Source organism: Saccostrea echinata, unplaced genomic scaffold, assembly GCF_033153115.1.
Source record: "Saccostrea echinata isolate AGI-Se365-2 ecotype Australia unplaced genomic scaffold, CSIRO_AGI_Sech_v1 ptg000009l, whole genome shotgun sequence".
NCBI lineage: Eukaryota > Metazoa > Mollusca > Bivalvia > Ostreida > Ostreidae > Saccostrea > Saccostrea echinata.
Genome location: NW_026889758.1, coordinates 22,020,027 through 22,034,288, shown reverse-complemented (window position 1 = coordinate 22,034,288; position 14,262 = coordinate 22,020,027). Strand labels below are relative to the sequence as shown.

At 34.2% G+C, this 14,262-nt stretch overlaps 1 protein-coding gene across 1 annotated transcript; it reads left to right on the top strand.

The window, feature by feature from the left end:
- Positions 1-3,735: 3,735 nt before the first annotated feature.
- LOC133182032 (fibrous sheath-interacting protein 1-like) lies at positions 3,736-13,688 on the top strand. Its single transcript, XM_061316738.1, has 13 exons — positions 3,736-3,909; positions 5,948-6,071; positions 6,490-6,733; positions 8,123-8,432; positions 9,157-9,269; positions 10,173-10,286; positions 10,378-10,499; positions 10,737-10,844; positions 11,166-11,324; positions 11,808-11,972; positions 12,164-12,384; positions 12,794-12,933; positions 13,167-13,688. The coding sequence occupies exons 2-13, from the start codon at positions 6,006-6,008 to the stop codon at positions 13,592-13,594; spliced, it is 2,190 nt and encodes a 729-aa protein (XP_061172722.1). The 5' UTR covers positions 3,736-3,909; positions 5,948-6,005; the 3' UTR covers positions 13,595-13,688.
- The last annotated feature ends 574 nt before the right edge of the window (positions 13,689-14,262 follow it).

The window sequence follows — 14,262 nt, the reverse complement described above, 5'->3', positions numbered from 1 at the left end:
GTTTGATTTTAATGGCGTTTGGAAAATTAATGCAGATTTCCTCTAAAATAAGATATCTTGACCACAAAACGACTTATTTTCAATGTATCGGACTGAGTGAAATCCATGAAATTTGGAAAGCGTCTTGACTAAAGATTGAAATTTCACATGTGATCATTATTCATGCGTTAATAATTTTAAAATTCGGACAATTAACAAAATTAGACCCAATCCAAAGCAAGGTAGAAATCGTGAGATGCTCAGACCGTCAATAAATAGAATATTGATCCTTGGTTAAGTCTTTTTGTGGCAAAATTTATTGTAATCGGACCAAAACTGTAGGACGAGTTGCCTTGAAAGAATTTTACAGAAATCTCTCTTTTTAGTAACCATGGCAACATCGATCATCAAAATCTAAAAACAATGTAGAAAATTACAATTGAACTTTTGTATCTCAAACACCGAAATCTCGAAGACCATGGACATGTCGAAGTGATTTGGAAGCCCAACTATACATATTGTTTGAGAATTTTACAAGGAGCACATGACGGGTGTGACTGGTCGGCAGGGGAGGCTCACTCCTCCATGGCACCTGATCCCACCTCTAAATTTTGAGGTCCATGTTTGCTCTGCTTCAAATTCGTATCGTTTCATTGGACTTTCGAGATTGAATACTTTTCGTTATCTTCATATTTCACCCCTGATATCTCGAATCCTCGGATATCTCGAAGCTTTTTCTCAGTCCCAACAAGTTCGAGATAATGAGGTTTTACTCTGTGTATCTCGGTGCTGTCTACTTGCATGTTAAGTTACATTAAAATCAAACCAAACTGTCTAGCTGTAAACAATAATCTTTGAAAGAACAGAAATTTCTATTTTTAGTATATGGCAACACTTCACCAAAACCAAAAACCGATATAAAGAATTCTCAGTGTAATATATTTGTGTGCCAAGTTATTGAAATCAGACCAAAACTGTAGGAGTAGTGTTTTGAAACTATTTCATAGAAATTTCTATTCAAGTAACCATGGTAACACCTTTCATCGAAATCAAAAACCGGTAAAGATCGAGAATCGAAGCTTGGTGTAGTCTACTTGTGTGCCGAGTTATATTGAAATCAAACCAAAACTGTAGGGGGATTAGCGTTTTGAAAGTATTGCACAGAAATTTTTATTTTTAGTAATCATGACAACACTCATCGTCGGATACCCACGGATGATCTCGTCTTTTAGTAAAAGACGTGATCACCCGTGGGTATCCGACGACGGAAAACACTGTTCATCGAAAACTGATATATAGATCTATGTGTCTTATAATCATGTTTGTGGGAAATGTAAATTCCGCTATAATAATGATATATCACTTGCGGTAGTATTCAAGAAAGACTAAATCTCAATTTCTCTCATACATGTGCACAAATTAATGCTTGTCATAACTTTCAACCAGCATTGAAAAGATTCAGTCTTTTTTTAATACTACCGCATCACTGGTTTCTATGTTAAAAATGTAACTTCGCTTTTAAAAGTGTTTTCGCATTAATTACTAAATGCGTCGGCAGAAAATTCAATAAAATTCCTAACATGTACATGTAAGAGTGTCAATAAGTGCCCATTGACTTGCGCTTTAAACAGCAAGCAAGCATGTTATTTGATGAAATGGAGGATTATACAGCTGAAAATATAGCGGAATTTCACTATAATAGTGATATACCACTATTGTAGCAGAATTTACGTTTTCCTCTAACCTGTTAATATAGTCTACTTGTGTGCCAAGTTATATTTATATTCTACCAAACTGTAGGAGGAGTAGCGTTTGGAAATGTTTCACAGAAAGTTGTATTTTTAGTAACCATGGCAACATCGTTCATCGAAAACCGATCAAAAGAATCCTGTATCTTAGTTTAGTCTACGTGTGTGCCAGGTTATATTGATATCAGGCCAAATCTGTAGGAAACGTAGCTTTTGGAAAGTTTTGAACAGAAAATTCTATTTTTAGTAACCATGGCAACGCCGTTCATCGAAATCAAAAACTGATAAAGAGAATTATGTATCTAATTGCACTCTACTTGTATGCCAAGTTCTATTGAAATGAGACCAAAACTGTAGGAGGGGTAGCATTGTGAAAAATTGTTTACAGCTAGACAGACGGACAGACAGCTAGACGGACGGATGACGGACACTTTACTACTGCATAAGCTCTTCTTGTCTCTGACCAGTAGAGCTAAAAATTACGCACTTTGAAAATGTATAATGTATCACAATCTGAGGTACACCTCAGGAAAGAACGTCTGGACCAATCAGAAAGCATCAAAATTCTGCTAATCATTTAATAATGTGTATAATGTACACGTATCTGATGAATGGATTTCTTGAAAGCAAAATGTGTGTGTGTGTGGGGGGGGGGGGGGGGGTCTCAAGTTAAAAATTGACAAACAAAAAATTGAGAAGTGCTCCTGCTGAAGAAATAGGAGGAGAACTTTGCAATTCATTACATAAATTATTCATTATGATCCTCTAGAATAAATCTATAAAAAAAAATGTTTGCTTGCCCTCTCCCGGAAAAAATAGTAGGTGGGTAGGGGAAAGATTTTTGTTTGACTAAAAACACTTCCACATATGAAGTTGAAATAGTTAATAATGTACTAGCATGCACAACTGTTCTTTTTTTTTCTAAAAGAATAATTTATGAAAACATCAGGGAAAAATTTCCAGCGGCCTCAAATAACAATTTCTTAATTAACAAATTTATCCTACAAGAAACGTTGAAATTAGTTTTTTTTTCCAATGGCATCTGTGTTGTCACGTCACATTTCTTAGAATATAGATATGAGTGTGAAGTTTTTTGTTTGTTTGTGTCCACTGTTCTTGGTCTTCTTAATTGCAGATCTGCAGTAAATAGCCGTAAGTGATTAAAAATCATTTTACACAATATCTTTCACTGAATGCAAATTTTAGCATAATCCCATGATTTTTTCCCCTTAATTCAAAATTTTATTTTCGTCACATGCCAAGAAAAATTATGAACTGATATCACTGAAAATTATTTATGAAATTAATAAGGATAAAATTTCTCGACTCAAATTCTATAATGATAAATTTGTGTCGATTAAATTGCATTTGATGTGCAACACCACTCTATCAGAGAGGAACGAACGACTAAGGCACAGGAGCTTGATGTCTTCTTCTTCCTCTATCTGGCCACCTTCATCAAGTTGAAGATTTTGCCAGTTGGGTGTGCGCATGTTTGATTAAAAGAAACTTTTTGTTTTGTTTTTTTTGGGGGGTGGGGGGTGTATTGTTTGTTTGTTTGTTTGTTTTTCTTTTTTTTAACTGGATAAAAAAAAGGATTGTTTACGTTTAGTCTTTCTTACTCATAAAGATCTCAAGTGATTCTGCTGCCGCGATGTCCTCTGGCAGGCTATTCCATACTTTAACGGTTTTGCAGAAGAATGTCATTTGTTAGGCTATCATGTATCACGACTGCGCGGCCTACAGATAGAATAATTATGAAATTATGTGAAGAAAAAGCAAAATAATCGGCCTTTTGTGATATTTTATCCATAAAATGAGCAAAAATAGCTTTACAATATTTCGAAAGTCATTTTTCAATGAAATATCATGAAAAAAAAATGACAGGTACTGTAACGCATTCCCATCGGGTTCGGAATTACTTAACCGGAAATGATAAAATTCCTAAAGAAATGGTGGTGGTAGATAGTTACTCGACGGTTGTCTTTGGTTGTTTACAGAGTTTTTAGAAAATACATAATGATTTAAAATTTTGAACACGTTAATGTTGTTGTGTAGTTTTACAAAGTTTGACATTGCATAAGATGATTACTATCAAGAAATCCATTATTGATACGACGAGATACAATTTGTGGTGAAGAAAGCGTCAAATCTCCATGGAAATTACATCAACTGATAGAGGGTAAAGTTATTTTTGAACGGTTTTGATTTCCATTGAATGACACAGATACTTAAAAAAAACGTGCTAACTGTTTTTAAACACAAATTATGTATTGTGTCCCCTGAGTCAAAAAGGACACGGTTTTTATCACACTGAGATGTGTTACTGTTTAGTAATCATTAATATGTTGACGGAGCGACCGTTAGGGCGAGCACAGATACCTATTCAGTTTTAATTTAGATCAGCCTCTTCAAACCAATCGTGACATTTGGAATGTCTAGACTGTGACGTCACATGCAATCTCTATGTTATTTGCACTTTAAGTACCATAACAAAGTCTGAAAAATGCAAATTTTAACAAAGAAAGTTTATCCTACTATATTTATCTGCAATATCCATTAAATCAAGGCGATTTTATTTTTTGGTGAACTTAACGCAAGACCATAGCTAGCAGAGAGATGCATTTGTGTTGGATTGTGGGTCTCAAGGTACATTAGTTAGAATAATCTAACTGTGTCTCGGGACAAGCCCTCACCACAGTTAGAATACGTCCCATATACTTGCAATGTAGCAAATCGGAGTGGATCCACTCCGAAATGATTTTGAAGAATACAAAAGGAGTTGCACTGAAAATAACTACCAAATTCATCGTAACAAACCTTTTTGGGATTGTATATGCCTTTTAACCTAAAAAATAATCCATATAAATACGAAAATTCAACTCGTTTTTGTCAACGTTTTTTCCTCGCTTCAAATTTAACGCCATGTTGACATTCGGAACTCTCTTGATTGTTCATAGAAAATGCACAGAGTTTGAGTTATCACCCGTGTTTATTTTGCAACATTGCCAATACACGGAACAAATTCTATCGTTAAACCGGGTCCGTAGGACAATATCATTTTAACGATAGAACATTCTATCTAAAGGTACATGTAATTGAAAATTCAAAAATCTTTCTTCAGGCAATGCCTTATAAGAGCTCGCAGTGAGGAGCGGTGCTTTTCATTACTTGCTGAGCTTGCTAAAGCAGTGTTCGCGAAAAAAATATTTCAACACTGGACATTCGGACCGGCAGTCTGATGCATTTCACAGAACCAAATCAATTTTTGCTGGACTGAAACTTTTTATCAACAAGGGCATTTATTTTTGTAAGGTGTTTTCCAAGACTTTCAAAAATTAAGATTGAATCAGTTGCGTCATGTGCATTATAGATTGGCGACTTATTGCTGTGGGGTTTTTTGTAAACTAGGCAAACAATAATTTGTAAAAAAAGAAACAAAACAAAATAGCAATGTTAAATACATCATTTATTCAGTTATATTACCTGAGATACTTTGTAAACATTGTTTTGTTTATTCATCTATATATACGCAGCCATTTCTACTTTTGTTTTTTGTTAAAGTTTAATACAATATACTTTTAATAGATGAAATAGTTAAATCATATATGGAACACTTTGATAAACAAAGAATATTGTTTAGTAGTACATGTACTGTAGATTTGGTGCAATTTTTTCTATAAAATATTCAAATGAAAGAAAAATTTTTTGATAACCATCGGGAGTAATAATCCTGATTTTTTAACTCAAGATCAGTGGTCTCTTGAACTTACGAGTTTACAAGAGTCACCTGTATTTTATAGATGATCGAAATAAGTAAAAAGAAAAAAAAACATAAATCTTAATTGATAGGCCTTCGGGCATTCGGACTGAATATTTTAACTTCACCATCGGACCAAATCGATTTTCATCGCATTTGTCTGATGGACCGGTGCTTTTGGGATAGACTGCTAAAGAGAGGAAAATTGGTGAACTGATAAAATGCCATAAACTGTTGTAAAATAATGAGCATTTCTACAATCTCTATTGTATGGGTAAGAGACTGCAAGGTTTTCAATTAAGAAAACAATTACATGTATGTCTGTATTTTAAGAAAAGTTCTCAAGAAATTCTCAAAACTGGTTCTTGCAGATTGTAGATTTGAAATCATGTGTTTAGCTAACAGCTAGTGCAAGATAATAATTTATGAATAAAACATTTCTGCATTGTTTTTTTAACAGATAATATTCTAAGATGCATCAGATGCCTTGAGAAAGTCATACAGTAACAGTAAAAACCATGGACAAGAACAAAATTCAATCATCTAACAGAAATGGTGTCTGTAGAGATCAGGAAGACTTGGCAGTATGTTCCTGGTTTTCTTCAATTGCACACTCATTAGTTCAGATTGCACACTTATAAGTTCAGTGAATAAAATTTGTAAAAATGATAGAAGAGGTAATTGAAAATTTAGCAACTTTCACCATATAGTTAATACATGTATCAGCACAAAATTTGCATAAAATTAGTGATGTCACAGTTAATATACTGTACGTGTACATAAATTTGTGTATATAAAATTAAACACAATCACTGGGTATGGAGTGGATGCGTAATCATGAATTAGCGCTACAAACGTCCGCGCCATGTTTTGTATTTATTAATGAATTCTTAGCGGTATAGCCAAAGCCGCTAAAATATGAAGCCCGCGCTAATAAGTACACATACAGTAACATGCATTAATTTCATTGAAAAAAAATGTTTGATGCTGTGTGTTTCACAGGAACTGGATTTACACCTTGATCTGGAGGCACTAGCAGACATGACAGAATCTGACTCTGATTCCTCAGAGGAGGAGTTTTCTGAGGAGGAGTGGCCAAGTGCAAATGAGGAAGAGGAGGAGCTACTAAAATTGACACATGATCTACAAGCAACCAATGAAAAAAGACCAATAGCAGTGACCCAACCAAAACCTCAACCTCCCCAGCAAAATATGTCTGGAAACAATGGTGCATTGTTACCATATGGTAAGTAACTGATATATTAGTACTTTGTGAAAATTTATTTCAATTTTTGAAAGAAATATCTTGCTCATGTGCATGGACTATGCTTCAGACACTTTGCATTAAATTAGGTACATGTGTTGATACTTGTCATGAAACACACAAAAAAAGTCATGCTTCATCCAGTTTTGAAAAGTTGAAGAAACAGTCAGCTGTGTCACATTATTCTCAATCTCCATCAAATAAATAAGCCATGACAGTGTGTACCAAAATTTTTTTTCAGCACTAGCCCAATCGGGCTAGTAATGGTAAAACCATGATTAGTAAGCCCCCCCCCTCCCACCAAGTGTGAAAAATGAAATGAAAGTTTTTATTTCAGTCTACAGAAGATGTAATTGCTGTTTGAATTCATGCTGTTTCTTAACTTTGAATAGTGACAATCTCTCAACTTTTTTTCTGAAACCCTTTCCTCATTCACATTCTTTAGCCATTTAACATAGTGAACCAAAAACAACAGACTTTAAAAAAAAAAAAAACAAAGCATGGGCAGAAAGACATCAACTGGGATATGAAAATAATTGAGAAAGTCATAAATACTTCATCAGTACAATTCTTTTAGACAAAAATCTCACTGACATTTTTTTAACAATACTGATATAGAGTCTGACATATATATATATATATAACTGAAAATTCCATTAGTCTGATCGAGCTAGTGTGGACATACTTTCTACTAGTCTGACCAAATTTTTATTTGTGTTCGGGCATCAGGCTAGTGCTCTTGAGATACCTTCTTGGGACTACAACCAAGTCAGAGCCATAGTTGTTGATAAATACATGCAAGGCATTGCTTTGTACGATGGTAATATGGTCTTGTTTTTTTTCTCCACTTTGTACTTTGGTAATATGGCCTTGTTTTTTTTTCCCCCAGAAAGTGTGCTTAAATTCCTATTTGAAACCTTGACCCATACTGCCCTCCCTTAATCCACTTTTTATCTCCATGGCTATGAAATGAACATTTTTATTCTATATTACCTAGGGATGCTTGTATTTTTTAAATGACATGTACTACCTCTATTTAAATACAAGCTTAAGTAATTTTTTCTCAACAGTATATAAAATTTTTTGTGCCTTTTGTAGCCCCACCCTAGGGGGAAAGGGGGGGGGGGGTATGACTTCATTGAAATTAAGTCTGCACTGTGAAGGAATACTTTGAGGTTATTTTCAATTTACTGTATTTTCTCTTTGTTAGTGGACTGAAAAAATTAAAAAGTCATCTTAACAGCTGATAAACCTATTATCATCTTCATTTTAATAATTACACATGGAAACATGGTGCTTTGAACAAATCTGAGGGAGATGAATGACATGATTGTTACTTGCTATGAACTTTTGAAGTAACTCTTGTTGTAGAAGATGGAATTGATGTGGACAGTGAGGAAGAAAATGAAATCATGAAAGAAATAAAAGCAGAAATCAGTAAACAAATGAGAGAAGAAATGAAATCAGAATTAGAGGTTTACAAGCAAGGAATGGAGGCCTTAGAACAGGGTCAACTGCCGGGAGCCAGTGGGAAGGACACCGAGGAGGAGGAGGGGTTAGAAAACATGGAACCAAAACTGAAGGAGGCCATTTTAAAAATGCGCAAGTTAGACAGAATCCTAGCCAAGAAAGTCAAAAAAGAAAAAGAAGTTAAAAGAGATCGATTATTGTTAGAAAGAAGGTAAAGGAATGAGCTAACAGAAATCAAGTTCCCATATATACTCCCATGTAGTATTATATAAATAGTGCATGTTTTTTAGGGTAACAGTTGAAATTGACACCCCAAGGAAAACCATTGTCAACCGATGCGTCAGCGGAGGTTGACAATGGTTTTCCGAGGGGTGTCAATTTCAACTGTTACCCTCAAAAACGTGCACTATTTATTTTATTATACTGAATGTCTTATTAATTTCGTATGTCATACAAAAAATTCGGAGATCATTGTTAAGTTCACGCTTAGAAAGCTTTCACACTCCCCACTTCTATTTTTTTCAATAAGAAAGCTTCGGAAAAGATTTACCAACCTCTTCATTGTTTGTTTGCTACTCAAAAAATCCTTTATCATCTAAAGTTTGCACTCGCAAGGATGTTTTGTCTGTTGTTGTTGTTTTAAAGTAAGCTACACCGGACGCAAGCTTTTATTGACGTCGTTTATTCGGCATCTTTCAAACGCATAACCGACGTTTTGAGAATTCTACGGTGAACCGTACGCGCATCATTTGAACGCACGTGACATTTTCGTAATGTTACCCGTTGTCAAGTGTGTTGCTAATGCTGAGGGTAACATTACGGATTGTTAAATGTGTCTAAATCAATCAGATTTTAGTATTTAACATGAAGATATAATAAATATATATATATATATTTGATGATCGATTGAAATAATTTTGAAATTTGTTATGTAGAATAAAAGAGGAAATTGAAGCTATGAATACAGAGAGAAATAGCGAGTATAGAGAAGAAAAGAACAATACAGAGAAATACCTGGCTCTTACACTGCCCCCCAGACACAACGAGGGTATGTAACTTGTAACTTAATAAAGCACTTTTTATACGGGGGGGGGGGGGGGGGGGGGAGTGATTAGTAGATTATAAAAGTCGCCATGTTCATCTAGCTGTCCATTCAATTTAATTTCCAAGCCTTAACTTTGTAATGGAGAACCTCAAAAAGCTTGAGCTTAACACAAATGTTGCTTATGACCTGAGGGTTTGACATTATTCTGCTGCAAGTTTATTTTGATAAAGACATAGAGTTCCAACATGTAAAATATTTATCCAAGCTAAAATTTGTAAAGAAAATTAGTAGCTCATATTTGGCAAAGAGGTTGATTATAACCAAAGGATGTATCTCAGTCACATCAAACAACAGTTTTGTTTGGTTAAGGACACAGGGCTCCAAAGGATAAAAAAAAAAAAAAAAAAAAAAAATGTCGGTTAACCACAGGGTGTATCTTGAAACAGAACCAATTTTGTAATGCAGGAATCTAGAATGTATTTGACACAATTCACTTGTTCTTGATCGGGGAATGTGTGCTCACTCTGAGCCATTAAGACTATTCTGACAAGTTCACAGGATTCCAAGTTTTTCCCAGGCCTTAGCAATGTAATGCTGAAATTGCAAAAGCTTGACTCAAAGGTTGCTTCTGATAGGAGAAATGTCATGATTGTATTCTGAATACATTTTGAGCTCAGAGCTTAATAAAATGATAGTGTAAACTGTAAATTTGGTGATCTTACAGAAATTTTACACATGTAAAGGAAAGAATTTTAAATGCATATTTTAATGTGCCCTTTAAGAGGAATGGGGGGATATTAATTTCTATTGAACAATTTTAGTCTGTGCAAGTTTAAAAAAAAATGTTGTCATATTCCTCTTTTTGTTGGAGATATTATTCTGATGTCTTTGCTTTTATTAATTTAGGAGTCAGTATTAGTGACACCCAAGGGCCAGATGTATTCACCACAGAATTAAATGAGAGTGACTACCCAGGACTCCAGAGGAACCAGCAACAAGGGGGGACAACTGAGGGATCAGGTACAGGGTCAAATATTTATTGTGTGTTTCTTTATAAAATTTTTGAAAAAAATAGTTGTTATAAATAGTATTAATGATTTGACTTATACAGGTTCACAGGATAGTCAGAATGGTGCACAACAGGATACCAACTCGGAGTTTGGTAGTGAAATGTCAGCCAACACAAAGAAAAGGAAGCATCGAAAGAAAAATTTTATCAAACGTAACAAAGAGGTGAGGATATACATGTAGTACAAATTACTTTTTTTATTATGATTATAGATGCTGAAATGTTTTGATTTTAAGTCTGTTATTTCTATTGTTATAAATGTTGTAAATAACCTAGCTAGTATTTTTAAAGGAAAGGGATAGCAAGATTTTGAACTTTGACATGTTTACAACTTGGAAGTTAACTTGTCTTTTAGAAATTTTTGAAAACCATTGAAAAAGAATTTTTCTTTTAATTCTCAGTTAGCTAAAGATGCTGGAAGTGAAGTTGCTATGACTGATGAAGAGAAGATCAGAGTTGGTGAATTACTGAAGGATCTGGATGATCTTCCAGAAATACTGGAAGATGAGGTATGATTTTAATTATGAAGGTATGGTTATCTCCTTGTCATATTATTTGATTTTGCAATGTCATATACTGTTTATATTGTTGTTGCCTGTATTATGAATGCTTGTGTTCTGTTGTAGTATTATATCAAAGAAAAAGACTTCCTTTAATGTAAATTTTCCTTAAAATTACATACATTATATAATGAAAAAGAATATTTGCTAGAAGTGAATTCAAAAGTTCAAATCTAGGACTGAGTATGTAAGAATGTTGTGCACATATCAGATATGGAGAATAAAATTTTGTGGTTCTGTATCAGTGTTAATATATTGGTTGTACTTTAGGATGGTGCTGAGAGTGGTTACCAAGTAGTGGTACATCCAGGTGAGGGATTCTGTCCTGACCCCGAGGAAATGAGGGTACTTGATGGAATTGACAGTCGATTAAAAGAGCTTCTTCCTCCTGAGGAATTTGAGGAAGTGTCAGCTCGTCATTCACAAAATGTTAGTACAACATGTACTTCTTTATAGGTGACATTATTACATATGTATCGTACATCTTCCATAATTGATCAATTTATTTATTTTTTTATTTTTTTTTTTTTTTGAATTTTTGAAATATCCAATCAAGAATCCTGATCCAACTTCAATAAGGAAAATACAAATTTTTGTTTTCATTTCTTAAAGATAAGATTTTATAAGTGTTGTTATTGTCACATGACTAGACCTGGAATTTTTGTTTTCTGCAAGATAATTGTAGGAAAAAAAATGGTTTTAATAGAAAAGACTCGTTGACTACTTTTCAGTCTATTTTGATTCACTTCATCAAAAGAATCTTTTGCTGATTTCTTTTCTTTTTTTTTAAATTGTACACCATTTTGTGTCGATCTTTCAAATCACTTGCATATTTTGCATGTATGTTGTCTAAAACTGTATAGTAAAAACACCAATTTTTTTAGCTATTATATGTTTTTGTTCACATATCAGCACCATAAAAAGCTTTTCACACCAGTTGGGTTTAAAAACTTGTCCAGTTTTGAACATTTTGGAGAACGAGCTTTACTAGAGAATAAAGAACAAAGAGATATGCAAGCACGCCTCCATAGAATTGAGGAGGAACTCGCCAAACTTCACAACCCAGAGGAACTAGAGGTAAAGGCGTACTGCATGTTCACTGTGATGTCACTAGTGTAGGGTAGATGCATGTCAGAAACTGTAATCTGTATTCTTGTTATCAAGTTTTTGCCTGTATTTTGACACTGTCATGTATAATTTTTCTGTTATTACAAGTACATAATAATGAAATAGATATATAATATTTTAAAGTAAGTTATTCTGTGCAGCTTGACACTCCTGACACTTTGTCTGGAGACCAGTTGAATGATCTTTTGGACCAGTGTGCCAGATCTCTGTCTCGCTCAACTCTCATGGGAACAGATTCTAGGATATCTCATCGAGATGCAGAATCTCGTGATACTCAGAGATCAGCAGTGTCTTCCCGAGCGTCATTGCCTGAGTCTGACGCAGATTCCATGTACCTTCCCGCAGACGATACTACACCAAGGTATCATGCCTGACTTGAAATTTTACAGCAATATCATATAACTATTAAGAAAACCACAGGCATGTATGTTCTCTTTGTATACCAAATTTCAAGCAAGTTTCCTGTGTATTGAACTTAATAATACAATCAAAAATTCATGTCATTTTGGGATTTTTTCCACTAAGTACTGATGTAACTGTACTAACTTATATTTTACATGTTGAAGAGAAAATTAGTGACACATTGTTCTATAAGATGCAGATATATAAAAATAGTTACAGTAACACAGAAAAAGGGAACAACATGCTGTATCTTACAAGTCTTCTGAAATTGAGTTCAGTAGATTGATTCAAGACAAGTTTGAAGAAACTGTTAATGATGGGTTCTAGCATAGTAAGAGAAATTTTAAGAGAGATTACTTAATTTTTAGGAGCCAAAGATCAGCTAGAGAGTTGCTGATGGAGAACCCCCCTAAGCTATCAGAGGAGGATCTCCAGAAGTTGTTGTCTGATGCACACTTCCCCCTAAAGAGCCGACTGTCTACTCTGATGGAGGAGGAGGAAGAAACAGGTGAGGGAGGGACTTTCTATGCATTATATTCTTAATTTTGAAGACAAGTTATTTTCAAATTTTCCTTTCCTTATTAATTTATGAAAAATTTAAATAATTCAGTTGACTATAATCATTTAATGAACATTTTCGCCACAGCAAGAACACCCCAGATATTATTTCCAGTTTTAAAAATATTTAGTTTAATTAAGCTACATCACCTTGGATATTGCATGTCATATAATTTATTGCAGATGTTGAGTCCAGGCCTACATCTATTACTGCCGAGACGTGGAAGTTAATATCCCAAGAAAAAACAGATATTAATGATCAGAATGAAACCGACAGAAATGTTCATAGTAGTAACCTTTTCTCAAGTGTGTCAGACACTGATCGCAACAGTTCAAGAAACTCTCAAATACCAGTGTTACCGGAGATAAACCGATCTGGCAGTCTGATAGCTCAGTGGAACAACGAACGACCACCGAGTAGCCAGAGTCGGAATAGTTCTGTGTTGACAATAAGAAACAGTTTAAATGCTGCCCTGGTCAGTGACAGTATAGAAATAATGTCTGTTGGGAGTGAGAGTGTGGCTTCCACACCCCGCCCTCCAAGTGGTGAAAAACCCAGTAGTATGTCCCACAGAGCAAGAATAGAGAAAAATATCATCCAGTCATCCTGAATGTTCTAGGCATTTTATTTTTTTTAAAACCATTTTTTTGGACAGGGAATTATTGTCCTCTATTGTTTGTATTTATTAAATATTTTTAAATCTATCTTTCATTTTCTTCATATTTGTTTATTTTACACTAGTGTACAAATTATATAAAAGCTTCATAGTACGTTTCCATTCAAAAATAAAGCAATAAAAATTTTCAGATTTTCCCATTCATGTTCAAAAATCATTTTAAATGGCTTTGACAAACCCATTTCCCACTAAATATGCTTTAATACTCAATTTCAAAAACAAATTATCAGTCAATACCAAATGTTATTCAATAAAATAAATAAATCATATATGTTAAAGATGACTGACAATTAACATTTTTTTTGAAAAAATAAACCTTTTCCATTTTAGGAAAGATATTGTCTCAGAGTAGAGGATTGCTCTTACCTTGTATGCCCCCATTCTTTTTGGAGCTGGTTCATGCAGATATAACTGTAAGCAAAGTGCTCGCCAAACTTGCAAAGATGATGCATCTAAAGGATGCATAGTTGCATACTACTAGACTTGCTTGGGATTCTGGATTTGACCTACATTTTGCAGATGAGTGTCCTCGATGAAGTTTTTAAAGCAGGTTGATTCCCAAATAAGTGCACATGTACACTATAGGCATTACGATACCTAAA